Genomic DNA, 13,617 nt, shown 5'->3' on the forward strand with positions numbered 1-13,617 from the left:
ACCGGGACCGGGGCAGAGCGACCCCCATCCCCCGCACCTCCGGGGGCCACCGGGACCGGGCTGAGGAGCTCCGGGGATCCCGGTACTGAGGGGTGGGGGTGTCCCGGTACCGGAGTGCAGGGACCACCGGCCCCATCCCCCGCACTCCCTGGGGAGCCCGGGACAGGGTCCCGGAAGGTCCCGGTCCCTTTCCAGCGCCGGGACTGACACCGGGGGCTGATGTCACCGGCGGGAACCGGCGCTGAGTCACGGCGGTGCCGCGGGGACCGGAGGGGGGGACGGTTCCCACGCCCTTTGGTTCGTTCATTCATTCATTCATTCATTCACGCAGGCCCCGCCCCCTCCGGTGTCCCCGTCCCGTGTCCCCAGTGGCAGCAGTCCCGGGAGTCCCGTCCGGGCTGTCCCGGGGGTCCCGATCTCGGTCCCCGGTCCCGTTGTCCCGTTCGGGCTCCCTACGGTGCCCCTGAGTCCCGTCCGGGCTGTCCCGGGGCTCCCGTTCCCGGTGTCCCGGGGGACCCGGCCAGGCTCTCAGGAGGTTTCGGGGTGCCGTTCCCACCGTCCCCGTTTCCGGGGGTCCCGGACGAGCTCTTTCTTGTGTCCCTGTCTCGGGGGTCCCGTTCCTACTGTCCCGGGGGTCCCGGCCGGGCTCTCGGTGGCTTCCCAGCGCCGTTCCCAGGGTCCCCATCTCGGGGCTGCCGTTCCTGGGGGGTCTCTGAGCCAGGAGCCCCGTTCCTGGTGTTCCAGGGGTTCCTGTCCCGTTCCCGAGAGTCCCGGCCGGGTCTCGGGGTGTTCCCCGCCCCGTTCCCGGGGTCCCGGGCGTTCTCGGGGGCTTCCCAGCCCCGGTCCCGGGGTCCCGGGGGTCCCGGTGGGGCTCTCGGGGGGGTTCCCCGCCCCGTTCGCGGTGTTCCCGGGGCTCTCGGGGGGTTCCCCGCCCCGTTCGCGGTGTCCCCGTCCCGTCCCGGTAAACACTGCGCGGGTCGCCCCGGTTACGGCGTTCCCTGGCGGTGACGTCACCACGTCCGGCGTCCCGTGTTTACGTCGCGCGGCAACGGCCGTGGCCATAGCAACGGGGGCGGGGCCGAGGCGGGGCCGAGGCGGGGCCGCGGCAAAGAGGGACGGGAAGAGGGCGGGGCCAAGACTGAGGGGGCGTGGCTTGTGCCTCCAGGCTCCCGCGCGTTTCGCGGGGCGGGGGGACACGAGGGGACATCGGGGGACACGAGGGGACATCGGGGGACACTGAGGGACGTGGGAGGACACGGAGGGGCATTGTAGGACACGGGGGACACACGGGGACTCGGCGAATTGCAGGGGCAGAGGGACATGGAGGAACACTGGGGGACACGGGGGACACAAGAGGACGTGGGGGGACACGCGGGGACAGTGGGGGGCACACAGGGCGGTGGGAGTGAACACGAGGTGGCCCCAGCACAGCCCACCCCAGCAGCGGGAGGGCGAGAGGTCAGACACACGTCAGAGGGTCCCCACAGCCCCCCACGACACCCTGTCCCCCTCGTGCTCCCTCCCGTCTCCCCCCCGGGTCCCCTCGCCACCAAACCCGGCTGTCACAAGAGTTTTTATTAAAGTGTGACCCCCCCCCCGCGCGGGGGGGGGGGAAGGACACGGAGGGGGGGGACGACACACGCCCCCCATGTGGGGGGAGGGGTGTGGGGATCCCCCCGGCCATGCCCCCCCCCTCGCTGCCACCTTGGGAAGGGGGACAGAGAGGGACAGGGGTGTCACTGCGGCTTCACTTTGGCACTTGGGAGCTTGGCCAGGACCCTGCGGGGACAGGGGGGGTCAGGGGAAACCAGGGCTCCCTGAGACCCCCCCCAGGGGACACAGAGGGGAGTGGGACACGGGAACACAGGGACACTGACCTGGCTCGCAGGTGGCTCAGGTGGCTCCTCACCAGACTCATGTACTGGTCAATCTGGGCCTGGGGACATCGGGGACACGGGGGGCAGTTGGGGACATCAGGGACACGGGGGGCAGTTGGGGACATTGGGGACACAGGGGGCAACTGGGGACATGGGGGATGGGGGGGAAACTGGGGACAAAGCAGGAGTGCCGAGGGACACACACAACCCTCGCCACCCCCCACAGTGTCCCCACGTGTCCCCGGTGTCCCCGTACCTGGTGGCGCCGGTAGAGCACGGGGAAGGTGAATGCGCAGATGACACCTGGCCAGGGAGCACCGTGTCACCTCGGGTCCCCATTCTGTCCCCACTCCCCTGTCCCCTGAGCCCCCCAGCCTCCGCCCCCTTACCCCCCTGTCCCCAGCCTGTATCCCTGTCCCACATCCCTTGTCCCCCATCCCCTATCCCATGTCCAGTGTCCCCATCCCATGTCCCCATCCCATGTCCCTGTCCCCCATCCCCATCCCATATCCCTGTGTCCCCATCTCCATGCTCATTTCTACGTCCCCATGTCCCCATCCCCATCTCCATGTCCCATGTCCCCATGTCCTGTGTTGGTGTCCCCACCCCACATCCCCAATGCCATGTCCCACATCCTGCTGCGGTGTCCCCGTGTCCCATCCAATGTCCCCATCCCATTTCCCCCTCCCCATGTCCCCGTGTCTCCACGGTGTCCCCACAGTGTCCCCGCTCCGTACCCGCTCCCAGCAGCGTCAGCCCGTTGCACACGGCCCCCACGTAGGTCAGCAGGTAGAACAGGAAGGCGAACTGCGGGTGGCACTGTTACCGTCACCGTGACCCCGCCCTTGGGCCCCCCCGTGCCACCCACACCCCCCGTGTCCTCCATGCCCCCTGTGTCCCCTGTGTCCCCAATGCTGTCAGTGTCCCCTGTGTCCCACACCTCCCCATGTCCCCTGTGTCCCCCTGTGCCCCCAGTGTCACCTTGAGGGACTCGGGGACGCTGTGGACGAGGAAGAGGCGGGTGAGGGTGCGGGTGGCTGTCACCACGTGTCGAGCCAGGTACCGCGCCCAGCGCTGCTGCTGCTCCGGGGACAGCACCCCGGGGACCTCCGGCTGCGCCCTGGGGACAGGGACAGCATCAGGGGACAGGGACAGCACCCCAGGGACCTCCGGCTGCGCCCTGGGGACAGGGACAGGGGACAGGGACAGCACCCCGGGGACCTCCGGCTGCAACCTGGGGACAGGGAGAGCGTCAGGGGACAGGGACGGCACCCCGGGGACCTCCAGCTGCACCCTGGGGACAGGGACAGCGTCAGGGGACAGGGACGGCACCCCGGGGACCTCCAGCTGCGCCCTGGGGACAGGGACAGGGGACAGGGACGGCACCCCGGGGACCTCCAGCTGCGCCCTGGGGACAGGGACAGGGGACAGGGACGGCACCCCGGGGACCTCCGGCTACGCCCTGGGGACAGGGTCAGGGGATGGGATGGGATGGGGACGTCAGGGATGGGGACAGGGACAGCATCGAGGGACAGAAAGAGGGATGGGGACAGGGTTGGGGGGACAGGGGGACAAAGGACAGGGACAGTGTCAGGGGAACAGGGATGGGGACAGGGACACCCCATGGGATGGGGGAGACAGTGCCATCAGGGCCACGCAGAGGTCCCTGGGGGTGCCAGGGGTGGCAGGGAGGGGACAGGGGGGGTGTCCCCGTGTCACTCACCGCGTGGGGGGCTCCGGGGGGGCTGTCCCCAGGGCCCTCAGGGCCACCTGGCGCAGGCGCAGGGGGACAGTGACCGCCAACACCGCCAGTGCCCCGTAGGCGCCCACCGAGATGGCGCTGAAGCGGGACAGGCACCCCAGTGCCACCAGTGCCACCAGTAAGGCCAGCGCCGAGCGCTCGGGCGCCCGCCAGTACAGCAGTTCCCACACTGAGGGACAGCGGGGACACACCGGTGACACCAGAGACACCAGTGTCCCTTCCAGTGCCCCTCCCAGTCCCTTCCAGTGCTCCTCCAGAGTCCCCCCAGCTCCTCCCAGTGCTCCCAGTCTCTCCCAGTTCCAACCCAGTGCTCCTCCGGAGTCCCTCCAGTGCCCTCCCAGTGCCTCCCAGTGCCCCCTCCAGAGTCCCCCAGTGCTCCCAGTGCCCTTCCCACAACCTCCCAGTTTCTGCCAGTGCCTCCCAGTGCTTTCCAGTCCCTCCCAGTTTCTCCCAGTGCCTCCCAGTTCCCCCTCCAGAGCTCCCCAGTGCTCCCAGTGCCCTTCTCAGAGCCTCCCAGTGCCCCCCGTGCCCCACCCGGCCCCTCCATGGCTTCCGCGGGTGCTGCCGGGTTTTTTGGGGGGGGGTCACCCCCTATTTTTAGCCGCCAATGGCGGCGGGGGCCGCGGGACCCTCCCTGAAACCAGACCCCGAAGCCGCCCCCGGGCCCTCCCCCGCGCGCTGATTGGCCGCTCACCCTGTCCGTCAGAGCCCGACGCGCTCGCTGATTGGTCCGGCAGTGGCGGGGGCGGGACCGAGGCCTGAGGGGGCTCCAGAACGGGCGGCGCGCGCGGAGCGCCCCCTGGTGGAAGGGGAGGGAGGGGCTCGGGGGCCGCTGAGAGAAAAAAATCGGGGGGATCGAGGGGGTCTCGGGGCCCCCTCCCCTAGTGCCCCCAAACTCCTCCCTTGGGGACCCCCAAATCCCCCCCAGGGATATCCCCGGACCCCTCATGTCCCCAACCCCCCCGTTGGGGATCCCGAAATCCCCCCCAGGGATATCCCCGGACCCCTCATGTCCCCAAGCCCCCCTTGGGGACCCCCCCTCCCGCTGCCCAGCCCTCCCCCCCATGGCCCCCGGGACCCCCATCCTCTCCCCCCTCCATACCCAGGCTCCAGGGGCGCTCCTCCACCTCGGGCCCCCCCAGTTCCTCCAGGGCCCCCCCCGCCTCCAGCCTCGCCTCGGGGGGGGCCGGGGGCTCCCCGGGACGTTTCGGGGGGGGGGTCCTGGAGGCCACTCGGGGGTCCGGCCCCCGGGGGGACCCCCCCGAGCTCAGGCGGAGGGGGCGGCCCCGGCGGGGCTCGCGGCGGCTGCGGAGCCCTGGCTCGGTTTGGGGGGGTCCGCCCCCCCCCCGGAAGGCGATGTAGGAGAAGGTCAGTTCCCGGGGAGGGTCCCGGGGGGGTCTCCCCCTCCACGCCGCCTCCCTGTCCTCGTCCTCATCCTCCTCCTCCTCCTCAGGGGATTCCGGCGCCGGCAGCTCCGGGAACTCCGAATCCTCGTTGCCACCTGCGGGGGGTTTTGGGGTTCGGGAGGGGGTGTCGGGGCAGCCTCGTGCCCGCCTCCCCGCCCCAAAATTCGCCCCGAACCGGGGGGGCGGCCCCGCTCACCCTCGGTGGAGTCCGGCGTGGTGGAGGCCGTGGACGGAGCCTCTTCTGGGGGGACACGGGGGGCGTGCGGGGAGTGGGACACCAAAACTTGGTCCCCCAAACTTCCCGGGACCCCCGGACACGCTCCGTGTCCCGTTCCCGGTGTCCCCGGTGTCCCCGTTCCCACTCAGTTCCGGACCCTCCCGGTCCCTCCATCCCCGGGACACCCCCGGGACACCCCCGTCCCCCCATCCCCGGCCAGTCTCGGTCCCTCCTCCATTCCCGGTGTCCCGTTCCCGGTGTTCCCGGTGCCTCCAAGTCCCTCTTCCCGTGTCCCCGGCGCCTCCCGGTACTGTCGCCCGGATACCTTTGTCCCCGGTACCTCCCGGTATCCCACCCCCGGCCAAGCCCGGTGCCCTCATCCCGGTCCCTCCCGGTGCCCCCAGGTGCCCCAATCCCGGTGCCCGGTCTCCCCATCCCCGGCTGCTCCCGGTCCCTCCATCCCCGGTAACTCCCGGACCCCTCATCCCCGGCCACTCCCAGTCCTTCCGTCCCCAGTGCCTCCCGGTTCCCGCAGCCCCAGTCCCTCCCGGTGCTGCCCCCGTCCCTCCCGGTGCTGCCCCGGTCCCCGGCCACTCCCGCTGCCCCTCTGCCGCGCCATCCTCGTCCCCTCTCGGTGCCGAACCATCCCCAGTTCCCGGTGCCCCCATCCCCCGCCACTCCCAGTCCTTCCGTCCCCGGTTCCTCCCGGTTCCCGCAGCCCCGATCCCCCCATCCCTGGCTATCCCCGGCCCCTCCCTGCTCCCGGTGCCGATCCCCGGTGCCGATTCCCGGTTCCCCATCCCCGGTACCCCCCGTATCCCGCAGCCCCTCCCGCTCCCTCCATCCCCAGCCCCTCCCTGCGCCCCGTTCCCGGTGCCCGGTTCCCGGTACCCCATCCCCGGCCCCTCCCGGTGCCGCCGCGCCCTCCCCGTTCCCCGCTTCCCACTCCCGGTGCCGGTGCCCGGTCCGTACTGCAGTGGGCGAAGCCCAGGACCTGCCCCATGGCGGCGGCCCCCGCATGGGGCTCCCGGTCGCGCTCGGCCCCGCCGCGCCCGGGCCGGCCCCGCCGCGCATCACCGCAGCGCCATGGCGGGGCCCGGGGCCGCGGACAAAGGGCGGCGGCGGCGGCAGCGGCGGCGGGGGAGAGGGGCGGGGCGGGGGGCGGGACCGCACCGGAGAGCCGGGAATGGGGAACCGGCACCGGGAACCGGCACCGGGAACCGGCACTGGGAACCGGGAACAGGCACCGGAGAGCTGGGAATGGGGAACCGGCACCGGGAATAGACACTGGGAACCGGCACCGGAGAGCCGGGAATGGGGAACCGGCACCGGGAACCGACACGGGCACTGGGAACCGGGAACAGGGAACCGACACCAGGAACCGGCACCGGAGAGCCGGGAACTGGGAACTGGCACTGGGATCCGGGAAGCGACACCGGAGAGCCGGGAAGCGACACTGGGAAGCAGGAACCGGGCACTGGGAGCCGGGAACCGACATTGGGCACCGAGAACTGGGAACGGGGACCCGGGGTCGGCCCCGGGAACTGAGCACCGACCCCGGGGCTCCCCAGTTCCCCTCGGACCTCCCAGTGGCCCCCAGCACCTCCCAGTGTCCCCCCAGGACCCTCCCAGTGCCCCCCCAGGACCTCCCAGTCCCCAGAACCGGAGCGCTCGGGGGGACACCAGCTGAACGCGGGGGGGGGACACCGGGGGGGTCCGTTGGAGGACACTGGGGTGACACTGGGGGGGACACTGGGCGTTACTGGTCCTCGATGGACCGCGCGCGCCGCCGTTGCCGCTTTAAGGAGGCCCGGGGGGATCTCCCGGTCTCCGCCGCCGTTACCGGGAGGGGCGGGGACGGGCGGGCGGGGTGCGGCCCATGGGGGGCGGGGCCTCTCGCCGGGACCGGCGGGTCCGGCCCCCGCCGCCACCGGAAGGGCCCGGACCGGCCGCGGCCGCCAGCATGAGGTGAGCGGGGATCGGTACTGGGAATACCGGGAGCAACTGGGAGCGCCGCGCACCGGCGCTGGGGGGACTGGGGGAGCCATTAGCGGGCGCCGGGGGTACCGGGGGCGCTGGGAGCGGGAACTGGGCGCTCTGGGAGCACCGGGGGTCGGTACTGGGCGAAGTGGGAGCGCTGGGAGCACCGGACAGCGGCGCTGGGGGCACTGGGAGAGCCGGTAACGGGCACTGGGCGGCTCCGCGGTCGGTACTGGAGGCACTGGCGGCACCGGTAGCGGGCGTTGGGGGCAACGGGCGGCGCCGGTAACGGGCACTGGGAGAAGTGGTTCCAGGGGTTGCGGGCGCTGGGCAGCACCTGGAGAGCCGGGATCCGGAACTGGGAGCACCGGGAAGGGGTACTGGGAAAACCGGGAACTGGGACTGGGAGCGCTGGGAAAACCGGGAAGTGGGACTGGGGACACTGGGAGCACCGGGAACTGGGGCTGGGGGCACTGGGAGCGCTGGGAATCGGTACTGGGAATGCCGGGAGAACCGGGAAGTGGGACTGGGAGCTCTGGGAAAACCGGGAACTGGGGCTGGGGGCACTGGGAGCGCTGGGAATCGGTACTGGGCTTACTGGGAGAACCGGGAGCGGGCACGGAGAGGGACCGGAAGAACGGAGGGACGGGCACCGGGAGCGAACAGGGAGCCCTTGGGAACGGGAACTGGGAGTACCGGGAACGGGCACTGGGAGCACTGGGAGCACCGGGAGCTCGCAGGGAGCCCTGGGAACGGGAACTGGGAGTACCGGGAACGGGCACTGGGAGCACTGGGAGCACCGGGAGCACCGGGAGCACCGGGAGCACCGGGAGCGGGCAGGGAGCGCTGGGATCGGGCGTGGGAGCACTGGGAACGGGCACTGGGAGTACAGGGAGCCGCTACCAGAGGGCACTGGGAGCACTGGGGAGCACCGGGAACGGGCACTGGGAACACTGGGAGCACTGGGAGCACTGGGAGCACCGGGAACGGGCATTGGGAGCACTGGGAACACTGGGAGGAAGTGGGGGAGGGGCCGCCTGGGGTGAAGAGGAAGGAAAAGGGGGGGCCAGGGGGAAGTTTTGGGGTGCGGGGGGGGAATTTGGGGGGGCAGCTCCCAGGGGTGCCCCAGGGTTCGGCGGAGGGGGGTCCCCGGCTCGGGGGGTCCCCAAATTCCCACCCCGGGGGGGTCCCTGGGCCACCCCCGGGGGTCCTCAAGTACCCAGGGGTCCCAAATGGGGGGGAGCCCCACACACTGGGGGTGTCCCATCCCACACTGGGGGGGGGTTTCAGCATCCTGAGGGTTCCAAATTGGGGGCGTCCCACATTCGGGAGGGGGTCCCACACACTGGGGAGTCCCCGTATAAGGGGGGGGGGGTTCCCCAAGCACCCAGGGGTCCGACATTGGGGGGTTCCATGGGAAGGGGGGTCCCCATATAAAGGAGGGATCCCCTAGTTGTGGGGGCAGGGGGGGTCCAGCCCCTTTCGGGGGGGGGTCCAGCCCCTCGGGGGGCGTGACCCAGCCGTGCCTCCCGCAGCGAGCAGGTGCTGTGCAGCGCCCGGGCCTCGGTGCTGCTCTACGACGAGGGGCAGCGGCAGTGGGTGCCCGCGGGGGGGCCCCCGCAGAGCCCCAGCTGTGTCCAGCTGTTCCACCAGCCCAGCACCCACAGCTTCCGCCTCGTGGGGCGCCGGCTGCACCCCGAGCAGCAGGTGGGGGGCGCGGGGGGGGGGGGGGGGCAGCCGGGCGCGGGGGGGGCGATGGGGTCACCATGGCAATGGGGGAGGATTGGGGGGCCATGGTAGAAATGGGAGTGGGGGTCTCTATGGGGCACACACGGAGGGGGGGCTATGGGGTCACGGTAGAAATGGGGGGGCTGGGACCCCTGTGGGGGTGGGGGGGCTCTATGGGGCACCCATGGGTGGGGGGCTGGGGGCTCACGGTAGAAATGAGGGGGTGGGGATCCCCATGGGGGTGGGGGAGCTCTGTGGGGCACCCGAAGCTTTTGGGGAGGGGCCTTTCTGTGACCCCTTTGACTATGGGGAGGATACCCGTGATTTTGGGGGGGCTCTGTGTGGGGCGTCCATGGTTTTGGGGGTCACCCCCATGGTTTGGGGGGGGATCTCTCCATGTCTCATCTCCCTCCCCCCGCCCCCCCAGGTGGTCCTGAACTGCCCCTTGGGGCGGGGGCTGCGCTACAGCCAGGCCACCCCCCAGTTCCACCAGTGGCGCGAGGGCCGCCGGGTCTGGGGGCTCAGCTTCGTGGCCCCCCCCGAGGCCGCCCAGTTTGCTGCCTCGGTGCTCCGGGCGCTGCAGGCGCTCGACCAGGGTGAGTCTCGGGTCTCGGGAGGGGTCCCCAACCCCCGTGTCCCCCCCAGAATCACCTTTGGGTGTCCTCTCCCCCCCAGGAACACCGCCGTCCCGGCCAGAGCCCGATGGGTCAGCACCGGACCAGCCTGAGCAGCAGGAGAGGTGGGGGGAACCCCAGTTGGGTGGGGGGAACATACATGGGAACCCCCAAATTTGACGGGGGGGCAATGGGGGTGTTGACCCTTTCTTCCCCCTCAGGCCAATGATGGATGAGTCCGAGCGCCGAGGGATGGCTGCAGGTGGGTGAGGTGGGGGCTTCAACCCCGACCTCCCCCCACCAAAAAAATGGGCTCCCCCCATTGGTCCCCCCCCTCCCAAATTTCTCTTTTTTCCCCCCAGGACCCCCAGCTGTGGCCCCCGGAGCCCCCCCCCCGCCCCCCGGCCCTCCCCCGCCTCCAGGCCCCCCCCCGCCCCCCGGCCCCCCCCCAGCTCCGGGGGTACCCCCGGCCCCCCCATTACAGGGGGGAGGCTCCGAGGGGGTGCCAGGGGGGGTTCCCGGGGGGGTCTCCGGCTTTGCCGCTGCCATCGCGGGGGCCAAACTCAGGAAAGTCGGGAAGGTGAGTGTCGGGGGGGGTAATTAATAGGATGGGGGAGGGTAATTAACTGGGGACAGCATCCCTCTTCACCCCGTTTGTCCCATCAGGATGAGACCCCGAGTGGGGGGGCCATCCCCGTTCCCCCCCCCAAAGCCGACGGGGCCCCCCGGGCTGGGGGAGGGCTGATGGAGGAGATGAGCGCCATGCTGGCCCGCAGGTGAGGCGGGGGCAGGACAATTGGGGGGGGGGTCGCCCTCAATTCCCATGCTGACCCCTCCCTTTAATCCCCCCACCCCAGGAGGAAAGCCGCGGAGCAGCCAAAGGACGATGACGTCACCAACGTCAGTACCCCCACCTAAAAAATTTGGGGAGGAAGGGGGGGGGTCTCTTTGCCTCCCCCTCGCCCCAGCGCCCTCCCCCCAAATTTCTGCCCCCGCAGGACGAGGCGGAGCCCGGCGCGAGGACGGCGGGGCCACCGCCGGGTGAGCGCGCGGACTCCAACCCCCAGCATGCACCGCGGTGGGGGCGCGCTGCCGGGCACGGTGCGAGCGCGCGGGGCATCCAGGGAACTGTAGTTCTAAAGAAAAAAAAAAAAAAAGCTTGGCGGAGGAACCGGGAGGATTTGCAGGGGGGCTTTTTTGGGGAACGCGGGGGGGGAGGGTTGGGGGTCCAGCCTTCCCCTCACCCCTTGGCCTATCCCCCCGCAGAGCCCGTACGGAGGCCGTGGGAAAAATCCAGCTCCACTCTGCCCAGGTGGGTTTTGGGGGCTTGGGGGGGAGGGAGGGGGGCTCTGTGGGGGTTCCTAATTCATTCTTTCAACTCCCCCCCAGGATGAAATCGGCCGTTCCAGCCCCCTCCTCCGAGCCCCAGAGTGAGCTGGACCTGGAGCGGTTCAAACTGGTACTGGTTTGGGTGGTGGGGGGGAATTTGGGGAGGGGGTTTATGTGGTGTGCCCCTCCCCCTCACCTTGTGAGCCCCCCAGGAGCTACTGGAGGAGCTGCGGAGGGAGCTGCAGAAGATGAAGGAGGAGATCATCGAAGGTGGGGGGGCTTGGGAGAATGGGGAGGGGGGGATTGCAGAGGGGGCCATGGGGGGGTGACAGTGACAACGTCCCCCACAACCCTTTTTCTGTCCCCCCCAGCGTTCGTGATGGAGCTGCGGAAGCAAAACGGACCCTGACCCCCCATCTCCCACCCCCCACCACGCCATGGGCCCGGATTTGGGGGGATAGGAGGGGTGGTGGCCCCCCCTACTCTCCCCCCCCAGTCCCCCCTCACCATTTTACCCCCTCACCACCCTGGGGGGGCTCCGGGCCAGACCCCCCAGGCTGTGCCTTACCGGCAGGGGGGGCCCCGAGCCCCCCCCACACTGTGCCCCCCACTCACCGCCAACCGAGGACCCCATTTTTTACACTGGGGGGGGAGGAGGGAGAAGGGGAACCCCCCCCCTTTTCCCCTTCCCTCCCCCGGCCCCCCCGGGGTCTTTTTTAAGCCACTTTTGGGTTTTTCACTCTTTTTTTGGGTTATTTGGGGGGGTGGGGGGTCTCCCCTACCAGCACCAATAAACGGTTTTCTACGGGACCCTCGTGGCCTTGGGGGGAGTCCCTGGGGGGGTCACCGGGGGGCTTTAATGACCACACCCCCGGCAGAGGAAGACACGCGCTCAGCACCTGCTGACTCATCACAATTCTCCTCATCCGACCCCACCCACCGCCTTGGCCGCGCCCACCAGACACACCCAGGCGGCCGCGCCCACCCCCCATTAGCCCCTTCAAGGCACCGCCAGCAGAACACCAAAAGGGCTTTAATGCGTGGGGGTGTGGCCTGTCGCGACAGGGGCGTGTCCAGAGCCCGCCGGGGCGTGTCCAGAGCCAGCGGGGGCGGGGCCAGCCCCAGCAGCGGCCATCACAGCTTGGGCAGGGGCGTTTCCTGAGCTCCCTCGGGCGTGTCCAGCCCCTCCCTGGGCGTGTCCAGCCCCTCCCTGGGCGCGTCCCTGGGCCCGCAGCTCGTCCAGGTCCCTCTGGAGCTGCTCGAGGCCCTGCCGGAGGTCACTGAGGGTCTGCTCCAGGTGCTCCTCGCGGCGCCGGCTCTGCCCCGCCTGCCGCAGGTACTCGAGGTAGAGGCAGAGCCCCCCGACCCCGAAGACCAGGGCCTCCCCCAGCAGCTCGGCCCCGAGCTCGGCTGCCGCGTCCTCATTCAGGGGCTTCACGGCCGCCCCACGGAAGCCCAGGAGGCGCATCTTGGTTCGCATCTCCACCCAGTGGTAAACTGGGGGGAGAGAAAGGGGTTAGGGACCCCCGAAAGGCGGGTGCGGACAGCCCCAAACCCAGCCAGAAACGCCCCTAAATCTGGCCGTAAATCCCCTCCAAGTCCAGCCACAGATCTCCCACAAACCAATCCCAGATCCCCCCCCAAATCCATCCACAGATCCCCCCCAAACCCAGCCACAAATCCCCCCAAAGAAACCTCCAACCCCCCCCCCAATCCATCCACAGATCCCCCCCTAAATCCATCCACAGACACACCCCAAACCAACCCCCTGCCACAGCGTCCCCACGTGTCCCCAACGTCCTTATTACCCCCCCCCCCCACTCACACTGGGCAGACGAAGCACCGGAAGAAGGGGCTGGAGCAGGGTCCCCCCATGTCCCCCGGTGTCCCCACCCCCCCGTGACCCCTCCCTGCCCCCTGTCACTCACGCTGGGCGGGGGGCAGGCAGATATGGGGCTGGAAGGAGGGTCCGGGGCGGGGTCCCCCCGTATCCCCCGACGTCCCCAAGGTGTCCCCACGCCCCGTGACCCCTCCCCGGCCGCGGTCACTCACGCTGGGCGGGGGGCAGGCAGATGTAGGTGCGGAAGAAGGGGGACGCGCGCGCCCCCGCCTTGATGCGCGCGGCCAGGGGCCGGCTGAGCTGGCGCGCGCCCAGCGTCAGCAGCTTGGCCAGCGGGAACGCGCCCGCCACCATCCTCGGCGCGGGGGGCGCGCGGTGATGACGTCACGCCGCACGCGCGGGCGCGCACGTGGGTGTGGAGGCGGGGGCGCGCCTCGGGTTTGGACACGCCCCCTCCTTGGTGGCGTCCCCTGGTGGATGCGCGCACACCCTCCGTAGGGACACGCCCCCTTCTCCTGGGGACACGCCCACACAACCGGGGGCAATGGGGGACACTGGGGGACACTGGGGGACAATGGGGGACAATGGGGGACACTGGGGGACAATGGGGGACAATGGGGGGCACATTGGGGACACATTGGGGACACATTGGGGGACACTGGGGGACATTGGGGGACACTGAGGGACAATGGGGGACGCTGGGGGACACATTGGGGGGCACATTGGGGAACAATGGGGGACACTGGGGGACACATTGGGGGACACATTCGGGGACAATGGGGGACACATTGGGGGACACTGAGGGACACTGGGAGACACTGGGGGACAATGGGAGACACTGGGGGACACTGAGGGGCACATTGG

The 13,617-nt window shown here is 70.5% G+C and overlaps 3 protein-coding genes across 3 annotated transcripts; 1 reads left to right on the forward strand and 2 right to left on the reverse strand.

Annotated features, from left to right (window-relative positions):
* Positions 1 to 1,560: 1,560 nt before the first annotated feature.
* On the reverse strand, positions 1,561 to 6,381 carry RTN2 (reticulon 2). The gene is given in 11 exon segments (XM_068998373.1): positions 1,561 to 1,779; positions 1,878 to 1,936; positions 2,134 to 2,180; positions 2,615 to 2,684; positions 2,859 to 2,997; positions 3,601 to 3,808; positions 4,334 to 4,471; positions 4,742 to 5,092; positions 5,095 to 5,140; positions 5,242 to 5,286; positions 6,235 to 6,381. Coding segments are annotated over 11 exon segments (1,248 nt in total). The 5' UTR covers positions 6,337 to 6,381; the 3' UTR covers positions 1,561 to 1,736.
* Positions 6,382 to 7,141: 760 nt separating this feature from the next.
* VASP (vasodilator stimulated phosphoprotein) lies at positions 7,142 to 11,906 on the forward strand. Its single transcript, XM_068998358.1, has 13 exons — positions 7,142 to 7,230; positions 8,778 to 8,949; positions 9,398 to 9,566; positions 9,646 to 9,709; positions 9,806 to 9,846; positions 9,947 to 10,164; positions 10,251 to 10,360; positions 10,442 to 10,484; positions 10,583 to 10,685; positions 10,851 to 10,896; positions 10,974 to 11,043; positions 11,126 to 11,183; positions 11,285 to 11,906. Exons 1-13 carry the CDS (start codon positions 7,142 to 7,144, stop codon positions 11,320 to 11,322), a joined length of 1,221 nt encoding a protein of 406 aa, XP_068854459.1. The 3' UTR covers positions 11,323 to 11,906.
* Positions 11,907 to 11,930: 24 nt separating this feature from the next.
* On the reverse strand, positions 11,931 to 13,151 carry OPA3 (outer mitochondrial membrane lipid metabolism regulator OPA3). The gene is made up of 2 exons (XM_068998359.1): positions 12,966 to 13,151; positions 11,931 to 12,410 (listed from the first exon to the last, which is right to left on the reverse strand). Exons 1-2 carry the CDS (start codon positions 13,105 to 13,107, stop codon positions 11,947 to 11,949), a joined length of 606 nt encoding a protein of 201 aa, XP_068854460.1. The 5' UTR covers positions 13,108 to 13,151; the 3' UTR covers positions 11,931 to 11,946.
* Between the last annotated feature and the right edge of the window lie 466 nt (positions 13,152 to 13,617).

The sequence above is a fragment of the Aphelocoma coerulescens genome, chromosome 34 (assembly GCF_041296385.1).
Source record: "Aphelocoma coerulescens isolate FSJ_1873_10779 chromosome 34, UR_Acoe_1.0, whole genome shotgun sequence".
NCBI lineage: Eukaryota > Metazoa > Chordata > Aves > Passeriformes > Corvidae > Aphelocoma > Aphelocoma coerulescens.

Bases quoted from the DNA above. Each gene is read 5' to 3' on its own strand.
- VASP (XM_068998358.1), top strand. From the start codon at position 7,142: ATGGGGGGCGGGGCCTCTCGCCGGGACCGGCGGGTCCGGCCCCCGCCG. The intron at 9,710-9,805 runs GTGGGGGGAACC...CTTCCCCCTCAG, and splicing joins CAGCCTGAGCAGCAGGAGAG to GCCAATGATGGATGAGTCCG. The intron at 10,361-10,441 runs GTGAGGCGGGGG...CCCCCACCCCAG, and splicing joins AGCGCCATGCTGGCCCGCAG to GAGGAAAGCCGCGGAGCAGC.
- OPA3 (XM_068998359.1), bottom strand. From the start codon at position 13,107: ATGGTGGCGGGCGCGTTCCCGCTGGCCAAGCTGCTGACGCTGGGCGCG. The intron at 12,411-12,965 runs GTGAGTGACCGC...CTCTCCCCCCAG, and splicing joins CTGCCTGCCCCCCGCCCAGC to TTTACCACTGGGTGGAGATG.